Raw genomic sequence first — 27,649 nt, 5'->3', positions numbered from 1 at the left:
GTCCATCATTCCTTCGCTGACCTATATTGGTTCCCAGTCCATCGATGCCTTGATTTTAAAATTCTCATCCTCGTGTTCAAATCCCTCCATGGCCTCGCCCCCCCCAATCTCTATAACCTAATCCAGCCCTACAACCCTCCGAGAACTCTGTGTTCCGAGAACTCTGGCCTCTTGTGCATCCCGCACTCCCTTCGCCCCACCACTGGCGGCCGTGCCTTCAGCTGTCTAGGCCCTAAGCTCTGGAGTTCCCTCCCTAAATCTCTCCACCTCTCTCTCCTCTTTTAAGACACTCCTTAAAACCTACCTCTTTGGCCAAGCATTTGGTCACGTGTCCTAATATCTCCTTATATGGCTCGGTGTCAAACTTTGTTTGATAATCGCTCCTGTGAAGCGCCTTAGGACATTTTACTACGTTAATGGCGCTATATAAATGCAAGTTGTTGCTGCTGTCGAAGGATGAATGAAAGAACCTCAGGATGTACTCGAATTGACCTACGAATGTGCCAATTTACAGCAATTAGGCTTTGTGACCTTAGAAGCATGCAGGTACACCTTAGCAGCAGAATAATACATTGTGCATTGTACGGTATAATACTCCTGTTCTTTATAAAAGAGCATACCCTCCAATTTACATGTTATTTGCTGGTACTGTCATGAGTTGTATTACTTTTTTTTGAAGTGGGTTGAGGGGGGAGTGAGATATATTTGAATATTTTTGCGCCTTTAGCCATACACAAGTCAAAAACAAGAGTTCAACATCCATCATACACATTATACTACCTGAGTAACAACTTTGTAATGAACTCTCTCTATCTCCATTAAAGCAATAATACTGTGACATACTGGGGGGTAATTTTAATCTAACGCGCTGGGCCATGGGATCGGGTCGAAGGCTGGTTTTACGCCTTGCCCAATATTGCTCCTTGCTGTGCACAAATTGGCTGCCACGTTTCTTACATTACAACAGTGACTACACTTCAAAAAGTACTTCATTGGTTGTAAAGAGGTTTGGGACATCCCGAGGTCATGAAAGGTGCTATATGAATGTAAGTCTTTTCTTTTTCTTTCTTACTCTCCGTTGAAGTCAGTAGAGAGTAAAATCGGACGGGGTGTAAATCCAACATTGGACCCTGTTTCCTGCCAGGTGAGTTCGATTAAATTTGCTCCCCATGGTGTGGGACTCAGTCATCTACCACTAATCTTGGGGGGGTGGTGGGGGGGTCAATAACTTGAAGGGAAATAACCATTCATTCAACACATTCAAATACATTTTAGTTACCGTAACCATGCAGGTGCTGAGGGACTTTCACTACAGATGAATAAACGATACACAACTTACCTTCAGCAATGCACTGGCCAAGCACAAATCTGTAACCCTTGCAACATTTCTTCCTGCGTGTAGGAAAACAAACACAAAAATTAGGATGAATGCAAACTGAATCTATAATTTTCAATGCTGTGAATTCCGATCTGAGTTACAGAGCTAGCCCATGTAGTGGCACAGGGCCCTAAGATGCATCATTTCTCACACTAGGAAAATCTCTCTGGCTGTCTCGGTTTGGCTCGTTTGGTAGCACTGTCACCTCTTGAGTCAGAAAATTTTGGTTTCAAGCCCCTACTCCAGGATTAGAGCACGTAATCTGGGCTGACACTTCAGTGCAGCACTGTCGCAGGTGCCGTCTTTTGGATGAGACGTTAAACCGAGGCACCGTCTGTCCTCTCAAGTGGATGTGAACATTTTTTACGCAGAGTTGTTATGATCTGGAACGCACGACCTGAAATGGTGGTAGAAGCAGATTCAACAATAACTTTCAAAAGGCAGTAGGATAAATATTTGAAGGGGAAAAGTTTGCAGGACTTTGGGGAAAGGGACTAATCGGATAGCTCTTTCAAAGAGGCATGATGGGCTGAATGGCCAAATTCTGTTCTGTATCATCCTATGATTCAATGATAAAAGATCCCATGGTGCTATTTCAGAGAAGAACAGGGGAGTTCTCCCCGGTGTCCCGGCCAATATTTATCCCACAACCAACATCACTAAATCAGATTATCTGGTCATTATCTCATTGCTGTTTGTGGGACTTTGCTCTGTGCAAATTGGCTGCTGCGTTTCCTACATTACAACAGTGACTGCACTTCAAAAAGTGCTTGATTGGCTGTAAAGGGCTTTGGGACGTCCTGAGGTCGTGAAAGGCGCTATATAAATGCAAGGTACAGGATGAAGAAGCTGGGGATGGAACAACATCTGTGACTTTGTTAGCAGCTGAGCCCTTGAGAGAAGCAGAATTACTTAATGCTAAAAAGCTTCACCCTCAGACAATTATTGCTGAAGGAATCATGGGGATGGTGATGCAAAATTCTTGCATGTCGGAACAGAGTAGTGAGGTTTACTCCCTGTATAATTGCTATTCAGGACCTGGGAGTGCTGGATGCTAAAACTGTACAAAATAGAAATGCTTCCTTTGAGCACAAAATTCATGAAAGAAATAGTTCAAAAATGTTTTTTTTATAAAGTTCAAGCTATTTATAGGTTGATTAATGAGGGAGGCTGATGTGGGGCTCCTGTAAAATAACACGGTAAAATGGAGAAACTGCACGGCCAAAATTAATAAAACTGGTTCCTCAGTAGAGCAGATTCAAAGTTATGTTGGTGGATATTTGTGGTTGTTGAAACTTTTCGCAAAGACTGAAGATCCCATTCAGCAATCAGTGAACGATCAGAGGGACTGCTTCCAAAAGCCCGTTCTCTCTTTCCTTCTCCGTTTCCCAAGAAAATAAACAGAAAAGAAGCCAGCGGCGGCATGGCGAAGGGTATGTTCTTCACTCCTGGATTGAAATTCCAAAGGCTGCCTGGAGGAGCGTACTCCAGACCAAATTGGAAGTGTTACTCTCCCCCCACCCACTTCTGTGCTGAGTTTGCCGATCTGGGCTGAAGCTCAGAGCTCCTGGGTTGGGGGGGAGGGGCGGGGGGTTTGTTGGGGAGAAGGCGATCAGACTGGGCTCCCAATCGCTGTCCAGTGGTCTTGCTGGAAAGTGCAAGGTTAGGGCAAGAATGGGCTTGGTTACAATGCCTCCTTTGGATGAAAAGCCTGTCAATATTCACTGCCTAGGCTCATGGGTGAAAGATAACTACTTTGATGAGTACTGGAGGCCTTTTTGCAAATCTGGAACTCTGTCCTAGATTTTTTTGTTTTGCTTGCCAAGGGTATTGAGGGATATAGAGCCAAGGCGGATAGATGGAGTTAGGATACAGATCAGCCATGATCTCATTGAATGGCAGAACAGGCTCAAGGGACTGAATGGCCCATTCCTGTTCCTAAGCCCTACCAACTTCAGGGGAGAAGCTTCGGAGAAAATTAAATCGCAATTTGAATAATGTAATTTAGATCTTTCCTAATCTGATTCACAAATGTGTTAATGAGTGTATTAAAAATAGGTTGGACCTATCTCTCTAACCTCCTCCAGCCCTACAACCCTCCAAGAACTCTATGTTCCTCCAATTCTGGCCTCTTGCGCATCCCCCACTTCCATCGCCCCACCATTGGCGGCCGTGCCTTCTCGGCCATAACTCTGGAATTCCCTGCCTAAGCCTCTCCAACTCTCTCTCCTCCTTTAAGACGCTCCTTAAAACCTACCCCTCTCACCAAGCTTTTGGCCACCTGTCCTAAGGTCTCCTTATGTGACTCGGTGTCAAATTTTGTTTGATCGCTCCTGTGAAGCGCCTTGGGACGTTTAAGGCGCTATATAAATACAAGTCGTTGTTGACCTTGAATCCAGTCAAGACACCCAGGATAACGATCTCCTCTGTCTTCTAGTTGGAAGCACCCAATGTGAAAGAGATTCAGGAAGCCTCAAAATCTGTTGCAGGGAAGCATAAGTTTATAACGCAAGACTGCGCTTAACCTGGCAATTTCATTGAAGAAGGCGGTGACACTGAAACCTTACACTGGGACTGGGAGATACTCTTCTGAGGTTGGAGCTAAACTGTGTCATTGGGGCAGAATAGAGGGAGCTTAGTTTGAAGTTGGCTGTGCTGTATTTGTCCTGGGAATACTTGATACTCATACACATGCCTTGATTTACCGATGTTGGGAGTTATTTATGCCACAATGGTTATTGGTGGTTTTCAGACCGACTGGACTGGAAGTGTGCTGTTTCTACCCAATTTTCCATGGTGATCTCATTAGAACAATATCAGGAGCCATTTTGGATGGAGGCTGGTACAGATGAAGAGCTAGTCAGTCATAACTGATTAAGAAGAAGGAGACGCAGCAAGAAAGTAGAAAGCAAAATAACGGATGAGTAAATGACCTCCTGTCATATACAAGCTGGTGATTCTGATTACTGCCAAGTCAAACAACACAAAAATACATCTGACAACAGTCCCATAAAATGATTTTGACAAGGGCTGGTGTAACTATACGTTGAGGATACAGCAAAATAAAACAGCAGACCAAAGGTGTTTTTATCATTACAAAAACTTTTAATGTTCAAAAGGATCTGTCTGCCAAAATAACCTCATTGCAGCCAATAGACTAACAGCGGGTGCGTTGCTGTTGGCCATGCAGGTGCTGAAGAAGGTGACGACAGAACTGGGGATTGTCCACAAGGTGGAGCACAAGTTCTGCAAAACCAGCGACTCCTCTGTGTCAGAGCCCATATGTGAAGCTTCAGGAGATGCCTGTGACTCTGTTTAGTTTGGACTGGCATCTCCCTTTTTATGATGAGCAGTTAATGTGACTCGTACTGACAGACACTGAGTTTAGGGCGACAGAAACCATTTCATCACACACGTCAATCGCTGAGGCTGGCTTTGCTGAACCAAAGTGACTTCCTTTTTTTTGTGATTTCAAATTTTTGCATCGCCATCTCGTGCGGAGGTTTGTGGCTGCGATTTATCATTAAAAAGCAAGCTTCTTCATTAAAAAGCAAGTTTCTTTTTAGGTTGACAATCTTGGGTGAAGGGCCATGGGGCAAAAACACCAAGGTTGGAAAGAGTGGGACAAAGGATGAGATCAGCCCAGAAGCACTGTGGTTGGGCAATGCCAAACTTGGCTTTTCAAAGCTTGTAAATTGTAGACGGAAGGGGAGACTGAGGGAGGGGAGGATTTTCACCATTTTAAAGTCCTGGGACAGAATGAGTTAGAGGAGTGACTTTACAAACAAATCAAATGAAGACGGGGAGCATATAGCTGCTTTTATATTGCTCTTCATCCACCATCTTCACTTCTTCCTGCAGCTTCCTGTCTGCTCACCTGAGTGAACCTCCCAAGTTTACACAGGGGTTCCTCCCAGCTGCGCTGGGAGCCTGCACCAACAGTATTTCATAAGTAAATAGTCTGTGTTCGGCATCTTAGATCTAAGCCTACCTATTTAAATGCCCAGTTGAGTTTTCAGTCAACCTCATATTCTCTTCTGACATTTCACCACCTTAAGAGAAAAGAGACCTTCATTCGTGCTTCTGAAATCCAGGGTTAAAGGATCTTGTTTAATAACAGCCTTGTGACCACCCCCCCCCAACTTTCTTCTCTTCAAAACACTGCTACACGCAGTGGCCTTTTGTCGATGTGATCATTGTTGAAGAAAATTCGGCAGTTTTATGGAACATCAATGGGATGTGAACGTGAGGGTTGGTCTTGATGGTAACGACCTCCACAACACGACAGTCTGTTGGCGTTCACTGTCGTAGCTCAGGCACGAATAATGAGGGCTTGGGTGAGGCACTGGAGAGTGACCGTACCCCACTGAGAGGATCAACACCTCCAGTAGAGGAGATAAGGGAGGAAATTGGAGGAAGAAAAAAAGACGCTAACGCATACTGCTCACCTCAAACAAATTTGAGCAATTTTTTGACAAATGCGGATGAGTTACGAGTGTCACTCCAGGGGAGGAGAAAACCATTTATATTTCACACAAGTCAATGAACATTCAGCGCACAGATGGTTAAACGAGAAAATCATCCTCCCTGCTCCCGAAAAGATGGAAGGAGAAAGGTAACCAAAAATGAGGGAATGTGGTTGGCTTATGATTTCACCAGCCTTCAAATCAAAGACTGATCTGCTGCACACCTCAGGGCTATTTGCTTTCAAACAGTAATTTTCCACAGTGCTGCTAATCGACGACTTTTTAACATCACTTGGCCGGGGAAAGATACAAAGGGGCTTATTTTCTTTTGGCAGTCATGAGTGGAAGATTTCCTACACTTACTAGTGCAAAGTTTACAATTAGGGATTCTACTCAATGGGATTAAACCCACTCCCCTCTCTTTGAACAAGAAAACTGAGAAAATATCCAAAATGCTTTAACAACGCTTCCCACTTGTACCAGCTTTTTCATGGAGATGATAATAGTTCCACATGGGTAAACCTTCGGATCCCACTCCCAGTCCTTTTGGCCCCGCCGTCTGATACAGGCACATGGGATTCAAGTGAGGACAGGACAGGACTCAGCTGTGGTATCCACCCACTCACCGCCATCGTTCACTGTCTGGACTTGTACATGACCAATCACGCCTCCTATCTAGCCCTGAATGATCCAAAACAGAGACATTGTCAAACGAACCGTCAGAAAATTGCAGAGATTCCAACCAATTTTGCTCCAGCTCCGACACGGAAAATGCCAATAAAACCTGGATTTTGGTGCCATCAAAAACCGAGAGACCTGAACCATGTGAACATGAGGGTTGGTCTTGATGGTAACGACCTCCACAACACGACGGTCTGTTGGCGTTCACTGTCGTAGCTCAGGCACGAATAATGAGGGCTTGGGTGAGGCACTGGAGAGTGACCCTACCCCACTGAGAGGATCAACACCTCCAGTAGAGGAGATAAGGGAGGAAATTGGAGGGAAAAAAAAGACGCTAAAGCATACTGCTCACCCCCCCTCCCGCCCCATCGAAATACAAATTGTAATCTCTGAGGGGGTTTTCTAATCACCCAGAATTTCACTGGACGATTAGGGTACATCTCGATAAAACAGCATGAACAGCTATTATGGCTCTGGTGTTCCTGCCAATCTCCTGCCGGACACAGTGGGGGATCAAGGGAACCCTGGCAGAAATTTTACTCCATGACTTACAACAATCAAAGTCCAAATCCAGCAGAGCAAGCTCCACCAACCAGTGTGGTCCTGAGACATACAGGCCAGGAAAAGAAAGACTTGCATTTATATTTATGCCTCTGAGTCAGAAGGTTGTGGGTTCACGTCCCACTCTGGAGACGTGAGCACAAAATCTAGACTGACACTCCCAGTGCAGTACCACTGGAGTGCTGCACTGTCAGAGGTGCCATCTTTCGGATGAGACATTAAACTGACGCCCTTCTGCCCTGTCAGGTGGGTGTGAAAGATCCCTTGGTACTATTTCAAAGAAGGGCAGGGGAGTTCCCTCCAGTGTCCTGGCCAATATTTATCCCTTAACCAACATCACTAAAAACAGATTATCTGGTCATTATTGCATTGGTGTTTGTGGGATCTTGCTGTGCGCAAATTGGCTGCAGTGTTTCCTACATTACAACAGTGACTACACTTCAAAATACTTCATTGGCTGTAAAGCCTTTTGGGATGTCCTGAGGTCATAAAAGGCGCTATATAAATGCAAGTCTTTTTTCTTTCTCTGGAAGTAGTTGCACATACAAATGGAGTATAAAACAAAAGGGAAGGCAATGAAATGGTCAGAAAAGTTGGAGATATTCAAATTTCTATGATTGGCGAACATAGCTCTGTTCCTTGTACAATAGTCTGAGGAATCCACTGGAAGGAACCCAAAAGTGATAAGGTTATAAACAAAGAAGATAGCAATAGCTTAAGGAATGGAACACTGTAACCCTGTTTGGCAGACAGCTGTTTTTATCCCTGGACTTTCTACAGTCCAAAGTCATGTGGACTGAGGACTCACGATGACCACTTTCTCCGTGCCAGAATCCAGCCTCCACAACGTAGGAGGGATGAGGGAGTTCAGTCATGTGGAGAGATTGGAGAAGCTGGGGTTGTTCTCCTTAGAGCAGAGAAGGTTGAGAGGAGATTTAATAGAGATGTTCTAAATCATGAACGGTTTTGATAGAGTAAATAAGGAGAAACTGTTTCCAGTGGCAGAAGGATTGGTAACCAGAGGACACAGATTTAAGATGATCGGGAAAAGAGCCAGAGGCGACATGAGGAAACATTTTTTTGCGCAGCAAGTTGTTATGAAAGAGTGGTGAAAGCAGATTCAATAGTGACTTTCAAAAGGGAATTGGATAAATATTTGAAGGGAAAAAATTTCCAGGGCAATGGGGAAAGAGCAGGGGAATGGATAGCTCTTTCAAAGAGCTGGCACAGGCATGATGGGCCGAATGGCCTCCTCCTGTGCTGTAACTACTGTGATGATGATGATACTATGATGTGGCCACATTGCTAGTCCTCAACAGGACCGTGGCTAGACTGTACCACAGGACGCTGCTGGTGGAAACCTGACCTCCTCATTTATGGCAGGAACACACGAGAACTGCCACAGCAGCATCTCAACCCTCAGTACTTACCCAAGAAGTCTCTGCAGGACACCTGAAAGCTTCAAGCACTATTCCTCCCGTGTATGGAACTCTATTCCATTGTCCTCATCGAGAACCCTGACCCTTGTATACAAAAGTTCATATCGATAGTCCACTATCAGTTAATTGGCCCGTGTTGCTGCGAACATTAGGCAAGTGTTGCTCATTAACTACTCTCTACTGCTCGCTTCCCATGGTTTGAATAGTGCCCTTTCCATTCATTACGTACAAATGGGATATCAAACAAGTGGAAAGGCAATAAGACGATGTGTTGAATGCATTAAAAAAGTAAAGATATTCGCAAAATTCTGTGATTGCTCAACAAGGTTAACAATTAAAGTATTTGGGGTTCTTTAGGATATGTTTAGACATTGTGGCATTGTGACGGGAGGGTCAAGTACCAAAGGGACCACTTTTTGGATTTCTGTCGTCCCTGGCTTTACTTACGTTCTGAGCACTGGTCGGATCCCACAACTGAGCTAGCCAGGAATCGAGCAGGAAGACACGAGCAGTCCATAAAGGCCTCGTGTGAGAGGAAAGAAGGCAGTCAATGGCCCACGGGCTTTACTAGTCCTGCCTAGGGAGAGCCACCTCCATGTGTCATTTGCCCCTTGTTTTATGTTTGGTCGCAGGTGCTGTACCCCAAAGTAATGCTGGGCTTCCCTGTGCCACACGGAGGCCCAAGGTGCATATGCACAGGATCTGCTCCCCATGTTTACATTCCTGGAACAAGGGATGTGAACCCAACAGGAAAGTCACAGAGTCAGTTTAGGGCCTTTTAAGTCGGATTCCAGAAATTGCAAGCCAGCTTTTTAAAAATTCATTCTCACGATGTGGGCGTCGTTGGCGAGGCCGGCATTTATAGCCCATCTCTAATTGCCCTTGAGAAGGTGGTGGTGAGCCGCCTTCTTGAACCGCTGCAGTCCGTGTGGTGAAGGTGCTGTTAGTTAGGGAGTTCCAGGATTTTGACCAAGCGACGATGAAGGAATGGCGATATATTTCCAAGTCGGGATGGTGTGTGACTTGGAGGGGAACTTGGAGGCGGTGGTGTTCCCATGCACCTGCTGCCCTTGTCCTTCTAGGAGATGGAGGTCATGGGTTTAGGAAGTGCTGTCGAAGAAGATGTTTTGCTGTTAAATCTGTTTTCTGCACACCAGCGGCAGACATATAGACCCAGTGGAAACCAGATTTAACAGCGTAAACACCAGGAGTCATCTGACAGACACCAGACTGCCTGAATCTGACTTAAAAGACCAATATAGATGGACCTAAAGTGGATGTATGAATCAGCTGTCAGGTTAAGGGTCATTATAAAAGTGACTATTATTGCAGGTCGATGCTGCCATCAGTTCCCTGCAGATCCCACTGCACTTCTGCAGTTGACTACACTTCCCACGTCTTTTTAGCAGGTCTTCCCATACCCTTCCATTGACTGACAATAACAGCACCAGAGGGTGGCAGTAATGTATTTTGCCCATGGGGTAGGGTGACACTGACATCCTCACCCACACTGCCAGGAAGTAACGAGTCTGCAGCAGCTGCATATGCTGAGATGTTATACCCGTTCACAGCCCAGGACCTCTGGGTTTTATATTCCTGGGTTCATTCAGAGGCCTTCACGGCAGCAGCTATTTTTAGAGGAGCATAAGCCAGAGGTCTGGGAGAGAGAAGGCTCATCTGGTTCATCTGAAGGATCTGTTACATTCCAAGAGACTGAAAAATACATACATACAATTTACAGCAAGGAATCAGGATTCCCTTTCCCACACTGTCAACTCTGGAGTCCCCCAAGGATCGATCCTGGGGGCCCTCCTTTTCCTCATTTTTCCCCTTGGAAACAACATCCATAGGTACGGGATCAGCTTCCACATGTATGCTGATAACACACAGCTCCACCTCTCCACGCTGCTTTCAAGCCACCTTCGTTCGGCCAGACTCCCTGCCAGACATCAAGTCATGGATGAGCCACAACTCCCTTGGAAAGCCCAAGGCCAACATTCTCGCCACCCGTCACAACTCTACCCTTGGCCACTGACTCCACCTCTCTCTCAGGCTGAACAAAACCATCTGAAACCTTGGTGTCCTGTTTGACCCGAGCTTCAAGCCTCACCTCCACCCCCCCCATCACCCAAAACCCCCTGTTCTACTCTGTAACTTTGCCTGCCTCCACCACTACTTCAGACCCTCTGCTGCTGAAACTCTTACCCATGCTTTTGTCACGCCCAGACTCCATTATCCTAATGACCTTCCCACCGACCTTCCTCCATCCACTCTCCAAAACATTGCTGTCCAAATCTTGCCCAGCACTAAACCCCACTCACCCATCATCCCCATCCTCCCTGGCGTGTACTGTCCCCTGTCCAATACAGTAAATTTAAAATCCTCATCCTTGATTTCATATCCTTCTATAACCTTGCTACACCATACTTCATCAGCCTCTTCTAGGCTTTATTCCCTTCCCACACCCTTCAGTCTTCCAACTCTGGCCTCCTCTGTGTGTGTATCCCTCCACTTCACCTCTTTATTAGTGGCAGAGTGGACAGCCACCAAAGCTCTACTCTCTGGAACTCGCCTCCCAAAATCCCTCTGCCTCTCTACTTCTCTCCTTTTAAAACAAAAACTTCTCAAAACCCATCTTTTCACCCATGCCATCGGTTCTCCCCCCTCTCTCTCTCCTGGCTCGGCAGTCTGTTCCTCCGACTGTTACTCTGTAGGGGATGTTTTGTACGCTGTATAAATGCAAGTTGTTGTTAAGCTCCAGCTAGCAGTTTACCATGATTAGGGTCAATTGTCTAACCATAATTCAGCAAAGAATAAAGATCCAACTTTAAGTTTATAGGAGACTCAATTTGCTTAAGAAAACTGCCGTCAAGCTATTTTCAGGAGTAAAGTTGTTGGGATAAAGCCTGAAGTAACAATCTTCTTCACCCAGTACCCTTTGGATCATGTAATTGTACCTGATACAGGGCCAGCGAAGGAGCAGGGTTACTTTAATCCTGTGAGGTTACCATTTCTTTTTGGGGTGGGGAGCTTATTCTAGCAATTCAGCAACAGCCTCCGTAAACTTGGATGATGTGAAGCCAAATTTGATTTGGCAGCAATCTTCAGAGTGTGTTCATTCTGCTTGGCTTTGTTGCAACATCCCCAAGTGGTCTTGGCTTTGCTATAACCTGCTTCGCACCATAGAATTGAGCCACAGTTACTTGGCCACAGAAATGCAGAGGCAACACCCTTCACAAAATTATCAAGTTTGGAGAAATTTGGGGCCTTAATTTATAACTTTCTAGCCACATTTACCAGTTTGGCACTTTCGGTGATGATGCAGTTTGAGATCTGTGTTCTCATTTGACCATTGTCACAGTATTCCCAACACTTGAAATTTGGGGAATTTGTTCATTTGCGTAAAAACAGAAAACGCTGGAAAGGCTCGGCAAGTGAGGCAGCGTCTCTGAAGAAAGAAACAGAGTTAATGTTACTTCGACCTGAAACGGTAACTCTGTTTCTCTCTCCACAGATGCTGCCTGACTTGACGAGCCTCTCCAGCATTTTCTGTTTTTATTTCAGATTTCCAGCGTCCGCAGTATTGTGTTATCGATTTGCATGGTCGTTTTACTGCGTGTCATTCGTGACGATGGAAGGAAGAAAGGAACACACTCACACACTTTCACATTTGTCTCCATGAAGCTCGTGCATTAAAACAGCTTGCTAAATTAATAAGTAAACACAATCACACATGTGAGAAACATTGCTAATGCCAACTTATCTTTTCATGCCCGGGCAACACTGACAAACCTGCCCCCAATATCCCCTCTTGATTTTCTGCGATTGTGTGAAACGGGTGATAGCAAATCAGCAGCCCGTTTTATGTAGTATCATAGGAGGCCATTTGGCCCATCGTGCCTATGCCGGCTTTTCAAAAGAGCTATCCAATTAATCCCACTCCCCAACTCTTTCCCCATAGCCCTGTAAATTATTTCCTTTCAAGTATTTGTCCAATTCCCTTTTGAAAGTTATTATCAAATCTGCCCTTTCAGGCTTCTCTCCTGATTTTTATTTCCGTTCAAGTCGATCGGAAGAGCCGTAAAACGGGCTGTCGACTCGCTATCGCTCGTTTCACACTATCGCACAAAAGTCAAAATCTACCCCAGTGAGTCTGATTCAGAATAAGGCATATTGGGGGCAGGGTTGACAGGGACCTCCTTCTCTGCTGTATGATTCTATGATTTACTTGGCTCATTCTAGCACCTTTTAAACTTCATTCGCCACCTTTTCAATGTTAGCAGAAAGCCAACGGGAGAATCGGCAGAGAATAATGTCACAGAGCCGACAGTATAACTTGGGTCTGCCCGCCCCACATCAATGCCGGTCGGCGGAGGTGTCCTGTTTATTGGAAATAGACCAGAATTCAAAATCACTAGCGTCTGCCGAATCTGTTCTGATTCATTTGTCAGTGTATCATAGGCCTGACTGAAAATAGATATTCGCAGTAATCAACATTCTATTGCACTCTAAACATCCACTCATTTATTAAACCATCCCATCAATCATGGAGCTTTATCTGGATTATTTTTTTTAAGCAGCGAGTTGTTATGATCTGGAATGCGCTGCCTGAAAGGGCGGTGGAAGCAGATTCAATAATAACTTACAAAGGTAAATTGAATAAATACTTGAAAAAGAGAATATTTTCAGGGCTACAGGGAAAGAGCAGGGAGTGGGACTAATTGAACAGCTCTTTCAAAGAGCCGGCACAGGCACGATGGGCCGAATGGCCTCCTTCTGTGCTGTCTGATTCTATTCAATAACTTAAAAGACATAAATTTTTGCAACAGTCCCTGAATTTAAATTTCCCGATTTTTTTTTTTGACATTTCTCACAAAAACCAGCTGATTTGTTCAAGAGTAATGCCCTCAGATTATTCCAGAAAGAAAGAAGCTCATTGGCTCCCTCAGGACATCCCAAAGCGCCTCACACGCAATGAATGACTTTGAAGTTCAGTCACTGTTTTGTGGGTGAATTTGGCAGCTCTTCTGTATGCTGAAAAGTCCCACAGACGGTACCGAGTTGAATCAGCAGATGATCTGTTCTTGTTTGAGGGAGGAATATTGGCCAGAACATCGGGTAAACTCCCAGCTCTTCTTCAAAATAGTCCCATGAGAGAATGGAATTTGAGACAAATGCGTTTGGCATTCATACAGCAGTGTTCCATGGTTTAATTTCGGAGACCATATCCTTTTGAGCAACATCAGAGCTAGTATTTCATGCTGGAATTTTTTAATAGGTGTGAATAGAAAACACCAGCAAATGGAATCTAAGACTTTCCCCTGTCTCTCCCAGTATTATCCATCAAATGCTTCCTTTCAATTTAACCTCAGTTTTTAAAAGGCTTACATCTGTATCATGTCTTTCATGACCTCAGGATGTCCCAAAGTGCTTTACAGCCAATGAAGCACTTTGCAAGTGTAGTCACTGTTACAATGTAGGTAAACGCAGCAGCCAATTTCCACACAGCAAGATCCCACAAACAGCAATGAAATAAATGACCAGATCATCTGTTTTTGGTAGTGTTGGTTGAGGGATAAATGTTGGCCAGGACACCAGGGAGAACTCTCCTGCTCTTCTTTGGAAAGTGCCATGGGATCTTTTACATCCACCATCTTTACACTGCTTTCTCCCCCATTCTTAACTTTTCCTGCTCCATGCGCTGCTCACCATTCAAGAAATCTGGCAGATGAAATGCTTTCAGGCCTTGATCAATGTAGCTTCGATGAAAAAATTGCTGGGTTATGGGGAATGAGCAGGGGAGCGTGACTAATTGGATAGCTCTCTCAAAGAGCCGGCACAGGCACGATGGGCCAAACGGCCTCCTTCTGTGCTGTACGTTTCTTTGATTCAATCATCCTATGATTCTGTGATTTAAGGGGAAGCTAGATAAGTACATGAGGGAGAAAGGAACAGAAGGTTATGTTGATAGGGTGAGATGAAATAGAGTGGGAGGAGACTCGTGTTGATCATAAACACCAGCATAGACCCGTTGGGCCGAACGGCCTGTTTCTGTGCTGTAAAATTCTATGCAATTCTACGTGATGCTGTTCTTATGCTGGCTGCTAGGGTGTGTGAGAGAACAACCAAGGGAGATCGACCACTGATTTTCCTTCTGTTCTCGTGCAAAATACCTTGTCACCACCTGTGGACTGGACTCAGCTTGAAAACATGTTCGGTAAAACCGACTTCATTCACTATAGCTGACATTTTTTCCTTCTTTGCTCTGCTATATCACTGCAAACCCCACATGAATGATATCCAAATGATAGTTACTGGAAAGTTCAAACCCCTGAGCCCACTTGAGGATATGATTGCCTCGTGGTTCTGGTACTGGGAAGTTGTGAGTTCAAATCCCACCATAGCAAGTTGTGAAACTGGATTTAATAATTCTGGTAATTTGTGGGATAGCACCAGGAAAATAAATGACCACGAACGGTGGCAGATTTTTGTTCAGACCCAGCAGCTTCATTCATGTCCTTCCTGCCCGACCTGGCCTACACATGACTCCAGTCCCACGCTGTGTGGCTGGTTCTTAATGCCCTCAGGCAACTAGAGAGGGACAATAAATACTGCCCTTACCAGTGTTATCCACAGAAGAAATCAAAAAGAAAACGCAACTTGGCCCTATCCCTATGCAGTAGAAAAACATCCAATCTCACCTGTCCTGTAGGGGGCAGCACTGAGAAAGGTGAGCCACTTCTCCACAGAGAAGGGAAAATCAAAGAAGGAGTCAATCTAGGTCATTCTCCCTACTGTTCTTCCTCCCCCCTTCTGAAGACACTGACTTGAACTGGGGTACAGTTTCATGACCATCAACCACCCTCGCCCAAGTAGTCATTCTTCATATGATTCTGTGATTTAAGGGGAAGCTAGATAAGTACATGAGGGAGAAAGGAATAGAAGGATATGTTGATAGGGTGAGATGAAATACAGTGGGAGGTGAGTTACTGGCAGGCTATTCAACCAAGGGGAGCACCACAGCCGAGCCCAAGTCCGTCCCGAAGCACTTCCTAACACCTATGGTCAGAGCATTCCTGGTAGGGCCCGAGGGGTCGATCAGCCTTTCTTTGTTTACAGACAGTCCTTGGTGTGAGGGGTGAAAAAAAAAGAGATTTTACTTTTATTTTCTGAACAAAAGGTTTAATCTTATTGCCTGATCAATTCAGAGCACTTTACTCTGCTGTTCACTTGTGCTGGAATGGAAGCTTGCCACAGGCATTCTCTTCTGATTGACGCGTTTGATGTTGCTGTACAAACGTGTCCACAAGCAGCAAGGGCACGGTGTGCTTCACAGGCAGCTTTGCAATCTTTGTTTTCATTGTTTGATAACAGAAAGAAACAATAACATCCTTTGGCAAATGCCCTTCATCCAGCGATGGGGCTGTGCATGAGCAGAGTAGCCATCAGGCTGTCCTCCGTCTTTCGGGTGAGACATCAAACCGAGGCCCCGTCTGCCCTCTCGGCACTATTACGAAGAATTGTAGGGGAGATCCCCCCGGTGTCCTGGACCAACATTTATCCCTCAACCAACATCATTAAATAACAGATTATTGGGTCATTATCGAATTGCTGTTTGTGGGATCTTGCTGTGCACAAATTGGCTGCCGCGTTTCCCTGCATTACGACAGTGACTACACTTGAAAAAGTACTTAATTGGCTGTACTCGCTTTGGGACGTCCTGAGGTCATGAAAGGTGCTATATAAGAACAAGTCTTTCTTTCCTTGAGTAAATACATAGTACACGATGCATAAGCTGGGTCTGAACACTGTAATAATTTCAAAGTTATCAGAGAGGCCTGCTGTAATAACTCGTCCTTTTGTCCTCCCTTATTCCATGAATGTTGGGAGGTTCCTATGGGGCTCCGTGAAGCAGTCCCAAGAGAGACCCGAGACCATCCAGTTTCTATCCGTCTATCCATCAGATTTTCCTCTTGGGTCAGCATGGAGGCAGTTAAAGACCTGCGCCTTCAACTGCAAGAACACCTGCAGCCAACCTGCACCATAGGGACAAGCTGCCAATGGCTGTCAAGGTCGACTCCACCCTCACATTTTTGCCTCAGCCCCTTTCCAGGCTGCAGTATAAGACAATATGCTGTCCACATCGGTATCAAATAGGTGACTTATGCCATAGGTCACTATGGCCAGTACTTTCAAGTCCTTTCCCAACTGAATAGCAACATCACTGTGACCCGGGTCATGCATTACTGCATTTCCCAAAGTTGAGGGGTCATTGATGGCAGCATGTGACTATCCTGCAGCCCATCCCCCATGGCAGCAAGTGCCCACGTATCATGCAGGTAGGTTGTGTTTCAATGATGCTTTAGTGTGAACCTCCTTGTGGATGGCTCCAGGTAAATCTGGCTACTGTATACAGCATTGACCCTGGCTGCTACCTCCCAGTCTCTGCCCTACAGTGCCAAATAGGGTTACGCACCTCCCAACCACCTCATGCAATAGCTCCTCCACCAGCCATCAAACAGGGAGGCACGGGCATTGTGTTCCTTTATCCCTTGGCCACATTTACTTCACTTTGTCTTGGGTTTTGCAAGCTCTTTTTTTTTCCCCAATCAGTCTTTGGAAAGACTGAAACCATTTCTTCCCCCTAGGCAGCCACATCCCTTTAAATTTTGTTTGCAGACCTTCAAGACCTGTTAGCATATTCAATTTCTTACCCCTTCCCCTTTTTGTTGAGTTCCCAGCACTAAACCCAATACGGGCTGGGAGCTCACCTTGAATAAGTAATTAATGCTGACCTTGGACCTTAGGAATGCTAAACTTGCTATTCCATGGCCTCGAGTCTTTAGTGCTCATGACAGAAAGTTCACCCTCACATTCCCCATCTCTGTGGGTAAAGAGAGTTATTGAAAATCAGATTTGCCAAAAACATCATTGAAATACAGCAATCAAATCAGCCAAAATAGGATCAGGCAGAAGAAAGTTAAATGTTGTCTTCAAAAGCTTGATCTGAGAAAAGCTGATGGCAGTAAGTTCCCTCTGAAGAGTGAAACCACTATGGGCAGTAATAGAATATGGTATCATGGTCTATCTCTGTTCAGCAGACTGCAGAATAAAACCTGTTGATGGTAGATTCGGTTTAGTCTGAAAGTTGGGCAGCCCAATGAGCTCAATGAGAATGACCCATTCTAGGCCAGAGTCTGCCCATTACAACGTAAGTGAGCAATACCACAGGAATTACGAGCACATGAGCAAGATCCTCTTGAGTTTGTGGCAGGAACAGAAGAGTTGTTGCAGCTGCACCTCAACTTTCTGTATCAATCCAAGAAGTCTACCAGCAATAAAGCTTCACGCGCATGCTCCTCCTCTCCCTCAAACTCATTCCTAGACAATGTCGTCCCTTGTATGCAAAAATCAATTGAGTTGTTGAGAACTGCATTAGAAAAAGAAAGATACATTTCTATGGCGCCTTTCATGACCTTATGATGTCTCAAAGTGCTTTACAGCCACTGAAGTACTTTGATGTGCAGTCACTGTTGCAATGTAGGAAACATGGCAGCCAATTTGTGCACAGCAAGATCCCACAAACAAAAATGAGATAAATGACTAGATAATCTTTTTTTGGTGTTGTTTGAGGGATAAATATTGGCCAGGGTACCTGCTCTTCTTTGAAATGGTGTTGTGGGATCTTTTACATACACCTGAGAGGACAGACTGGGTCTTGATTTAATGTCTCATCCTAAAGACAACACCTCCAACAGTACGACATTGGGACCGTTTAGATTTTGTGTTGTAATTCTCTGGGGTGGGACTTGAACCCATAATCTTCTGATTCAGAGAGCAAGAGTGCTACACACTGACCCACAACTGACACTAAAAACTGAGGCTGTGAGAAACTCTGACTTGCCCGTCAGCAAACCAGCACAACGTCTCCTAATCTCAATGTGCTTCCAGAAAACACCAGGTCAAATTTGTGAGTCAACTGTCCTGGTTCCAGTTACCCGTGGTTGCATTGAAAGACCAAAGTAACTCGGGCTGTATTAATTCAAAGTGAGAAGGTATGGGAGGGAGGATGGGTGATTTGATGGAGATGTTCAAAACGATAAAAGGAATAGACAAAGTAAAGATACTTAGATACATAAAGAGGGAGATTTGAAGAAACTTGTTCAGGCAAAGAAGGTGGAATGCTTGGCCACAAGTGGAGATCTATGCTAAACTGATTACAGCATTGAACAAGGGACCAGATAACTATTTGAAGGAGAAGGATATAAAAAGTGTATAAAAATATAAAAAGGATATTGAGAGAAATGGGATTATGTAAAATCAGCCACTGTGCAGGACTTAAATTCAGTGTAGGCAAGAAGGGCTGAATTGTTTACTGCAATGCTAGGAATTTCTAAGGTATCCAACACTCAACTAACCCCTGCCCCCTTCCCGCTTCATTTTCACCATCAGTGACCTAATGACCCTAGTGTAATAATTAACTAAAAAAGGTAAAGGTGCTGATTGCTATTATGGGACTCTTTGACACCTGCCACTGTTCCTCACCTAAATGGCTGCTCACTCAGTCATGATGTTCCAACCCTCTGGAATTCTCAACCCAATTTCCCCTGCGTTGCCATCTCTCTACCTGCTTTCAAAACTCTCCCCAAATCGTTCACTTTGACCATGCCTACAATTCTCAATCTTAGCCTGCCCATTCGCCTCCCCTTTCCTCATGCTCAATGCCCTCCATATCCTCATTATAAAGCACTCCGAGACGTCTTCCTGCATACGAGGTGCACTGTATAAATGAAAATTGTTGTTCCATCATGTTTGAGCCTGGATGGTGTTATCCTGCTATTCAACCAGAGGAGCCTCACAGCCACGTCCAATTCTGCCCTGGCCTAATGTCTCACACATGTACCTTCCAGGGGATATCATCAGTTGATGATCAGGTGGGAATCCTGGCTGACTTTTTCCTCCCTCTAGCCCAGGAGCACTGAGGCAAATTGTAGCACCCTGGAATGCTGTCTTGCCTTGAATACTTTCCAAGGATACAGTTTTCATTAAGCTCAGTAAAGATCCTGGACCACCCAACCAAGTGCAATGGTGTCATAACCATCCAAGGAGATGGATAACAGATGTAACTGAGGAATCACTGCAGCTGTTCTTTGGATGGGCTTAATGTGGCTCAATAGACATTCAAACTGAAGAAAGAACAAACTCACAGAATAAATCATGTGGCCAAAATTGGTGGAATTTTACCTCCAGTAGATTTTAATCTATTCCACAAATTATTTGATCTTAACTCTCAGTTACTATGAGCTCATTAACTGGAAGCACTGAGTCATTCTATCAAACTGTAAGAAAGATTTTGTCCCATTAAAAGCTAAAATGGTGAAAGAATTGAACGCACTATATATTGTTGCATCGTATTTGGTCTCCAGTTTCCCCTCCTGACTCGTCCTGGGGTACAGTTCCATGGACTTTGGCTGGTGTCTTATCCAAATTGCCATTTCTCATGAGTGAGCCTCGACAGTCAGTGCTGTAAAGCTATTCGAACATGGGAGGCATTAGAAGATCACAAGATGCTTACGGATGAGGAAGGCCTTTGGCCCATCTTAATTCACCCTTCCATAACAACCCTATGCTTCCCCATTGCTGCATCTAGTTGTTTCTTAAATGATTCCAAGATTTTCACTTCCATCAGTCTGCCTGGAATCAGTTAAGAAACAATTACATAACACCCAAACTCAATCCAATTATCAAATGTCATCCAACATAGGAACTTTCCTACATTACAACAGTGACGACATTTCAAAGGCTGTAAAATACTTTGGGACGTCCTGAGGTCGTGAAAGACACTATAGAAATGCAAATTCTTTCTTTTTCTTTCTTTCATCCAGAGACCAATGGAAAGCACCAACAGTGGGAACCATGGCCGATTTTAACCCTCCTTAGCTCAGGAATGATAAGGCCAATTGTATGACCCCTACTGCTGCCCAGAAATTTACTTTTTACAAACAGATTAACTTCTTGTAGAAATTCTCACCAATAGTGATTATGCCTTCAAGTATTCCACTGGCTCCTTCTGCTTCTCTGCCAGTTCTCGTCAGGATGTAGTCAGCTCCATTTATTTATCGCTCCCCTTCCCAATCCTCCATTACCTCACCCAGGAGGTCGTTCTTCATCGAATAGCCTAGGCAGTGAACTTAAGCAGGCAATTCAACCACAGGACTTCATAGTCACGCCCAATATTGTCCTCACTCAAAGTCGGTGCACCTGAATCGTCCAGCAGGGTTAGTCATCAGCAGCAAGGACCCCTGGACCATTTTTCCCCTGAGGGCACTGAGCTCCACCATACAGCCCCAACCACTGACCTGGGTGAAGTCAGCCAACTCGGCACAGATCAGTCTACAGAGTTGCAATCAACTGGCCAGAGAAGCACATAAAAATCCAAAGCAGAAAGGTTTAAAAAAAAAATTTACAAGCCTAGAGATTACTTTTGGAGATATTAATGGACGAGTGCTCAGTGAATTTATCGTGCCTTTTTTAGATTACAATTTTAGTGGAGTCATTAATCCATTTCAAATAAACAGATTAACATCTATGTTAAATGGTGATCCTACGAGTGTATCAAATGTTTGCTAATATCACCAACAGTTATTTCTGGGCTCTTGAGAGAAAAGAGTTATCTTGAGCCATGGGTTTTGCCTTGATTCTTGGACTGTGCACTATGTCCCTCCTCAAATATGCGACCCAGTACTAGGTGTTGTTCTATAATCAAACTGTAACAAATTCTTGGAATGCCAGTATAAATCAGTGCGGTTTCTCTCAGTGTGGAAGGAGCAGGGTCTATGCCACACATGGAGCCCATTATTCCTATGGTAAGAACATGATGTTAACTCGCTGGTTACTGGGTAACTGTGGTCTGATCTACCACTTATTAAAGAAAGAACTTGCATTTATACACCACTTTTCATGACTTCAGGATGTCCCTAAGTGCTTTACAGCCAATTAAGTATTTTTGAACCATTCTAACGTAGAAAACACAGCGGCCAATTTGCACATAATGAGGTCCCACAAACAGTGATGAAATAAATGACCAGATCATCTGTTTTAGGTGTTCGTTGAGGGATAAATGTTGGCCAGGAAACCCAGAGATCTTCTCTACTCTTCTTGAATGAAGCCTTTTACATCCACCTGACACATACATGGCCTTGGTTTCACGTCTCATCCGAAAGACGGCACCTCCGACAGTGCCGCACTCCCTCAGTACTGCACTGGAGTGTCAGCTTGGATTAGGTGCTTAAGTCCCTGGAGTGGGACTTGAACCCACAACCTTCTGACTCAGAAGGCACGGGTGCTACCACTGAGTCAAGACTTACACCTAATGGCGGTTTAGTGACTGCACTGTGTACTGATCCTGAGGTAACGGCTGTAGGGAGATGTGGCTCCTCCCATCCATGAAGGAAGGGGATGGAGAAGTTGGGTATACAAGGCAAAACCTAGACGGTTCTATGGAGGGAGACAGAGACGAGAGAAACAGACAGAGAAGCCAAAGTGCTGTTGCTGTTGATGATTTGTATCGTTGTTATCAGTTATTAAATACACTGTTCCATATACGTAACTGTGTTTAGAATATTCTCTCGCGAAGTTGAAGGCACTGTTATCTGATGTTTATGTGGCCCTTCGCAACTGGCTCTCGTGAACAATCACATAAAAAATAAAGACTTGCATTTACACAGTGCCTTTCACCACCTCAGGACGTCCCAATTTGGGTAGCAAGGAATGATTTTAAAATGGGAGAAACACAAGGCATCTGAAAGAGAAGTACAGAGAAAGAAAAATGGGGACGGGGCAGAGGGACAAGTGCAGTGACTGGTAAAAATAGTGTGAAGTGTGAGAAAGAATCGTTTAAAAATATAAAACAGAGAATGAGACATGAGTTGCAAAGTGGGAGAGAAGCAGACGGTTAACAGAATGGAGAACTGTTTCCTCAATTTTTGTTCCTGAGCACAGGAAATGACTTGTATATTATACAGATACAAGCCGCAGCTGGGCAGTTACAGGTTAAAGGGAAAGGTAGTGAACCCGATTAGTCTGCATACAAGGCCTTGGAATTATAGTGTACAATGACTCAGAGTAATTAATGTTAATGAGATAAGTTTGACACACGGCCGAAGTACATGTATCCCTGCAACTAATCATCATATCAGCTATGGCATTTTGTAATTGTACACAATTAGTGGTAAGCATATCATGTTATTCAGTATTTGCCCACAGGCAAAAAAACAGTCAATAATTTACAAGTCATAAGAGTTATGAAAATTTTCCTCTCAATGGGAATTCATACTAGGTTTTATAGTATAATGCAGTCACCAGTTTGATTGCAGTAGATTTGATATAGGATCCTTTGTGAACCATGTTTTACTAATGACTAAATTTACCTTCAAGCCCCACTCCAGAGACTTGAGCACATAATCTAGGCTGACACTCCAGTGCAGTACACAGGGAGTGCTGCAGTGTCAGAGATGCCGTCTTTCAGATGAGACGTTAAACCAAGTCTGCCCTCTCGGGTGCAGGTAAAAGATCCCATGACACTATTTTGAAGAAGAGCGGGGGAGTTCTCCCTGGTGTCCTGGCCAATATTTATCCCTCAATTAATATCACTAAAAAACAGATTATCTGGTCATTATCTCATTGCTGTTTGTGGGATCTTGCTGTGCGCAAATTGGCTGCCGCGTTTCCCACATTACAACAGTGACTACACTTCAAAAGTACTTCATTGGCTGTAAAGCACTTTGGGACGTGCTGAGGTCATGAAAGGCACCATAGAAATACAAGCTCTTACCTTTTACCAATTTGTGGTTTTGGTGAAATATATGCGTGCAATCATGGAATGTGATTTTCAAAACATAGAAACATAGAAAATAGGAGCAAGAGTGGGCCATTTGGTCCTTCGAGCCTGCTCCGCCATTCAAAATGATTATGGCTGATGATCTAACTCAGTGCCCTGTTCCTGCTTTTTCCCCATATCCCTTGATCCCTTTAGCATTAAGAAATATATCTATCTCCTTCTTGAATACATCTAATGACTTGGCCTCCACTGCCTTCTGTGGTAGAGAATTCCACAGGTTCACCACCCTCTGAGTGAAGAAATTTCTCCTCATCTCGGTTCTAAATGGCATACCCCGTATCCTGAGACTGTGACCCCTGGTTCTGGACTCCCCAGCCACCGGGAACATCCTCCCTGTCTGTCTAGTCCTGTTAGAATTTTATATGTTTCGATGAGATCACCTCTCATTCTTCTAAACTCTAGTGAATATAGGCCTAGTTGACCGAATCTCTCCTCATACGTCAGTCCTGCCATCCCAGGAATCAGTCTGGTAAACCTTCGTTGCACTCCCTCCATGGCAAGAACATCCTTCCTCGGATAAGGAGACCAAAACTGCACACAATACTCCAGATGCGGTCTCACCAAGGCCGTGTATAACTGCAGTAAGACATCCCTGCTCCTGTACTCAAATCCTCTTGCAATGAAGACCAACATACCATTCGCCTTCCTAACTGCTTGCTGCACCTTAATGCTCGCTTCCAGCAACTGATGTACAAGGACACCCAGGTCTCGTTGCACCTCCCCTTTTCCTAATCTATCACCATTCACATAATAATCTGTCTTTCTGTTTTTAACAACCAAGTGGATAACCTCACATTTTTCCACGTTATACTGCATCTGCCATGTTCTTGCCCACTCACCCAACTTGTCTAAATCACATTGGAGCCTCTTTGCATCCTCCTCACAACTCACATTCCACCCCAGCTTTGTGTCGTCTGCAAACTTGGAAATGTTACATTTAGTTCCCTCATGCAAATCATTGATATATATTGTGAATAGCTGGGGCCCAAGCACTGATCCCTGCGATACCCCACTAGTCACTGCCTGCCACCCGGAAAAAGACCCGTTTATTGCTACTCTCTGTTTCCTATCTGTCAACTAATTCTCAATCCATGCCAGTATATTCCCCCCAATCCCATGTGCTTTAATTTTGCACACTAACCTCTTGTGTGGGACCTTATCAAAAGCCTTCTGAAAATCCAAATACACCACATCCCCTATCTATTCTACTAGTTACATCCTCAAAAAACTTCAGTAGATTTGTTAAGCATGATTTCCCTTTCATAAACCCATGCTGAATTTGTCCAATCTTGTTAATGCCTTCCAAGTGTTCTGTTATCACATCTTTTATAATGGACTCTAGCATTTTCCCCACTACTGATGTTAGGCTAACTGGTCTGTAATTCCCTGTTTTTTCTCTCCCTCCTTTTTTAAATAGTGGGGTTACATTTGCCACCCTCCAATCTGTAGGAACTGTTCCAGAATCTATAGAATTTTGGAAGATCATCACCAATACATCCATTATTTCCAGGGCCACATCCTTTCGTACTCTGGGATGTAGATTATCAGGCCCTGGGGATTTGTCAGCCTTTAGCCCCATTAATTTCCCTAGCACTATTTTTTTACTAATACTGGTTTCCTTCATTTCCTCCCTCTCACTAGACCCTTGGTTCCCTAACATTTCTGGCAAGTTATTTGTGTCCTCTTTTGTGAAGACAGAACCAAAGTATGTGTTTAATTGTTCTGCCATTTCTTTGTTCCCCATTATAATTTCGCCCATTTCTGACTGTAAGGGACCTACATTTGTCTTCACTAATCTTTTTCTCTTGACATATTTATAGAAGCTTTTACAGTCAGTTTTTATGTTCCCTGCTAGTTTACTCTCATACTCTATTTTTCCCCTCCTAATCAATCTCTTTGTCCTCCTTTGCTGAATTCTGAACTGCTCCCAATCCTCAGGCTTGCCGCTTTTTCTGCCAATTTTATATGCCTCCTCTTTGGATCTAATACTATCCCTAATTTCTTTTTTAAGCCACGGTTGAGCCACCTTTCCTGTTTTATTTTTGCACCAGACAGGAATGAATAATTGTTGTAATTCCTGCACATGTTCTTTAAATATTAGCCATCGCCTATCCACCGTCATCCCTTTTAGTAAAGTTTTGCAATCTAACATAGCCAAATCACACCTCATACTTTCTTAATTTCCTTTATTTAGATTCAGGACCCTAGTTTCGGATTCAACTACTGCACTCTCCATCTTAATGAGGAATTCTATCATGTTATGGTCGCTCTTCCCTAAGGGACCCCGCACAACAAGATTGTTAATTAATCCTTTCTCATTGTACAATACCCAGTCTAGGATCGCCTGTTCTCTAGTTGGTTCCTCAACGTATTGGTCCAGAAAACCATCACATAAACACTCCAGGAATTCCTCCCCCACAGTATTATTGCTAATTTGGTTTGACCAATCTATATGTAGATTAAAGTCACCCACGATTATAGTTGTACCCTTCTTGCATGCGTCTCTAATTTCCTGATTAATGCCCTCCCCTCCATCTCCACTACTGTTTGGGGGCCTATAGACAACCCCCACCAACATTTTCTGCCCCTTGGTGTTTCTTAGCTCCACCCATACAGATTCCACATCGTGATTTTCCGAGCCAATATCCTTCCTCACTATTGCATTGATTTCCTCCTTTACTAACAATGCTACCCCACCTCCTTTCCCTTTTTGCCTGTCCTTCCTAAATATTGAAAACCTCTGGATGTTCAGTTCCCATCCTTGGTCACCCTGCAGCCATGTCTCCGTAATCGCAACGATATCATAACCGTTAATATCTATCTGCGCTGTTAATTCTTCTACCTTATTGCAAATGCTCTGCGCATTAAGACACAATGCCTTTAGACTTGTCTTTTTAAGATTGCTAGTCATCTTAGTTTTATTTTGCACTATGGCCCGATTTGTTTTTCGCCCTTGTTTTCTCTGCCTTCACTATTGCTTCTTCCCTTTCTGTCTTTTGTTTCTATCCTTGTTTCCCCCTCCTCTGGTTCCCATCCCCCTGCCATTCTAGTTTAAACCTTCCCCAACATCACTAGCAAACACCCCCGTGAGGACATCGGTCCCGGTCCTGCTCGGGTGTAACCCGTTCTGCTTGTACAGGTCCCACCTTCCCCAGAACCGGTCCCAATGTCCCAGGAATCTAAATCCCTCCCTCCTACACCATCCCTGCAGCCACGCATTCATCTGGTCTTTTCTCCTGTTCCTGTACTCACTAGCACGTGGCACTGGTAGTCATCCGGAGATCACTACCTTTAAGGTCCTGCTTTTCAATTTATCTCCTAACTCCTTAAATTCACCTTGCAGGACCTCATCCCTTTTTTCACCTATGTCGTTGGTACCAAAATGGACCACGACTATTGGCTGTTCACCCTCCCCCTCCAGAATGCCCTGCAGTCACTCTGTGACATCCTTGACCCTAGCACCAGGGAGGCAACATACCATCCTGGAGTCACGTTTACGGCCGCAGAAACGCCTATCTGTTCCCCTTACAGTTGAATCCCCTATCATTATAGCCCTGCCACTCTATACCAGTAAATATCCCAGAATTCTGTTTAATAACAATGCAGTATGACTTGTTCAGTCATCAAACCAATGGCCTTAATTATAAATGGACAGAATCATGTAATGCAATCTCCAAAACCCAGTGAGAATCATAGGAACATAGGAATTACTAAATGAAAAAAGACCAAAGTACATCTAGTTCACCTTCTACCAGCCTGGTGGTTGCGTAGTACAATAACAACGGAGTTGTTGACTAATCATAGCAATCAATCTCTATCAATTAGTCTACAAAAGACCCAGACATGAGGCGAGGAAAACCCCAGTGATGGAGAGCCTTGGGAACCATAGGTCCAAAGTCACCTTTTTCCTCCCAAGCCTTGCCACGTGTCAAGTCTCAAATTACATGTACTGAAATGCAAAATGTTATTTTACTGAAAGAAATCTATTTAATGGGCATTTGAATGAATCAATGCGAACTGTTTCCATCGTCTCCCTAGAGAGTCTGTTCCATAGATTGCCCACTCGCTCACTGAAATATTGTTCCCGCAGAATCATGGAATTGCATGCAGTAAAAACTGAATTTGATTTATTCGGCCAATGTAAATCAACGGCCCTGCTGATCGTTGCAAATGAATGAGGTTTACCCAGATTTTTGTTGTATATTGGTGCAGACACGGCAATCAC

General features: G+C 44.2%; 1 protein-coding gene across 1 annotated transcript in view; it reads right to left on the bottom strand.

The window, feature by feature from the left end:
- Positions 1–27,649, bottom strand: part of LOC137304823 (collagen and calcium-binding EGF domain-containing protein 1-like) — a 122,055-nt gene that overhangs the window by 44,179 nt on the left and 50,227 nt on the right. The window contains exon 3 of the mRNA XM_067973561.1: positions 1,340–1,392. Within this exon, the coding sequence (XP_067829662.1) occupies positions 1,340–1,392 (53 nt within the window). The remainder of the gene's footprint in view (positions 1–1,339; positions 1,393–27,649) is intronic.

This window comes from Heptranchias perlo, chromosome 38 (assembly GCF_035084215.1).
Source record: "Heptranchias perlo isolate sHepPer1 chromosome 38, sHepPer1.hap1, whole genome shotgun sequence".
Lineage (NCBI taxonomy): Eukaryota > Metazoa > Chordata > Chondrichthyes > Hexanchiformes > Hexanchidae > Heptranchias > Heptranchias perlo.
The sequence above is the reverse complement of the archived record's forward strand: the minus strand, read 5'-3'. Positions and strand labels throughout refer to the sequence as shown.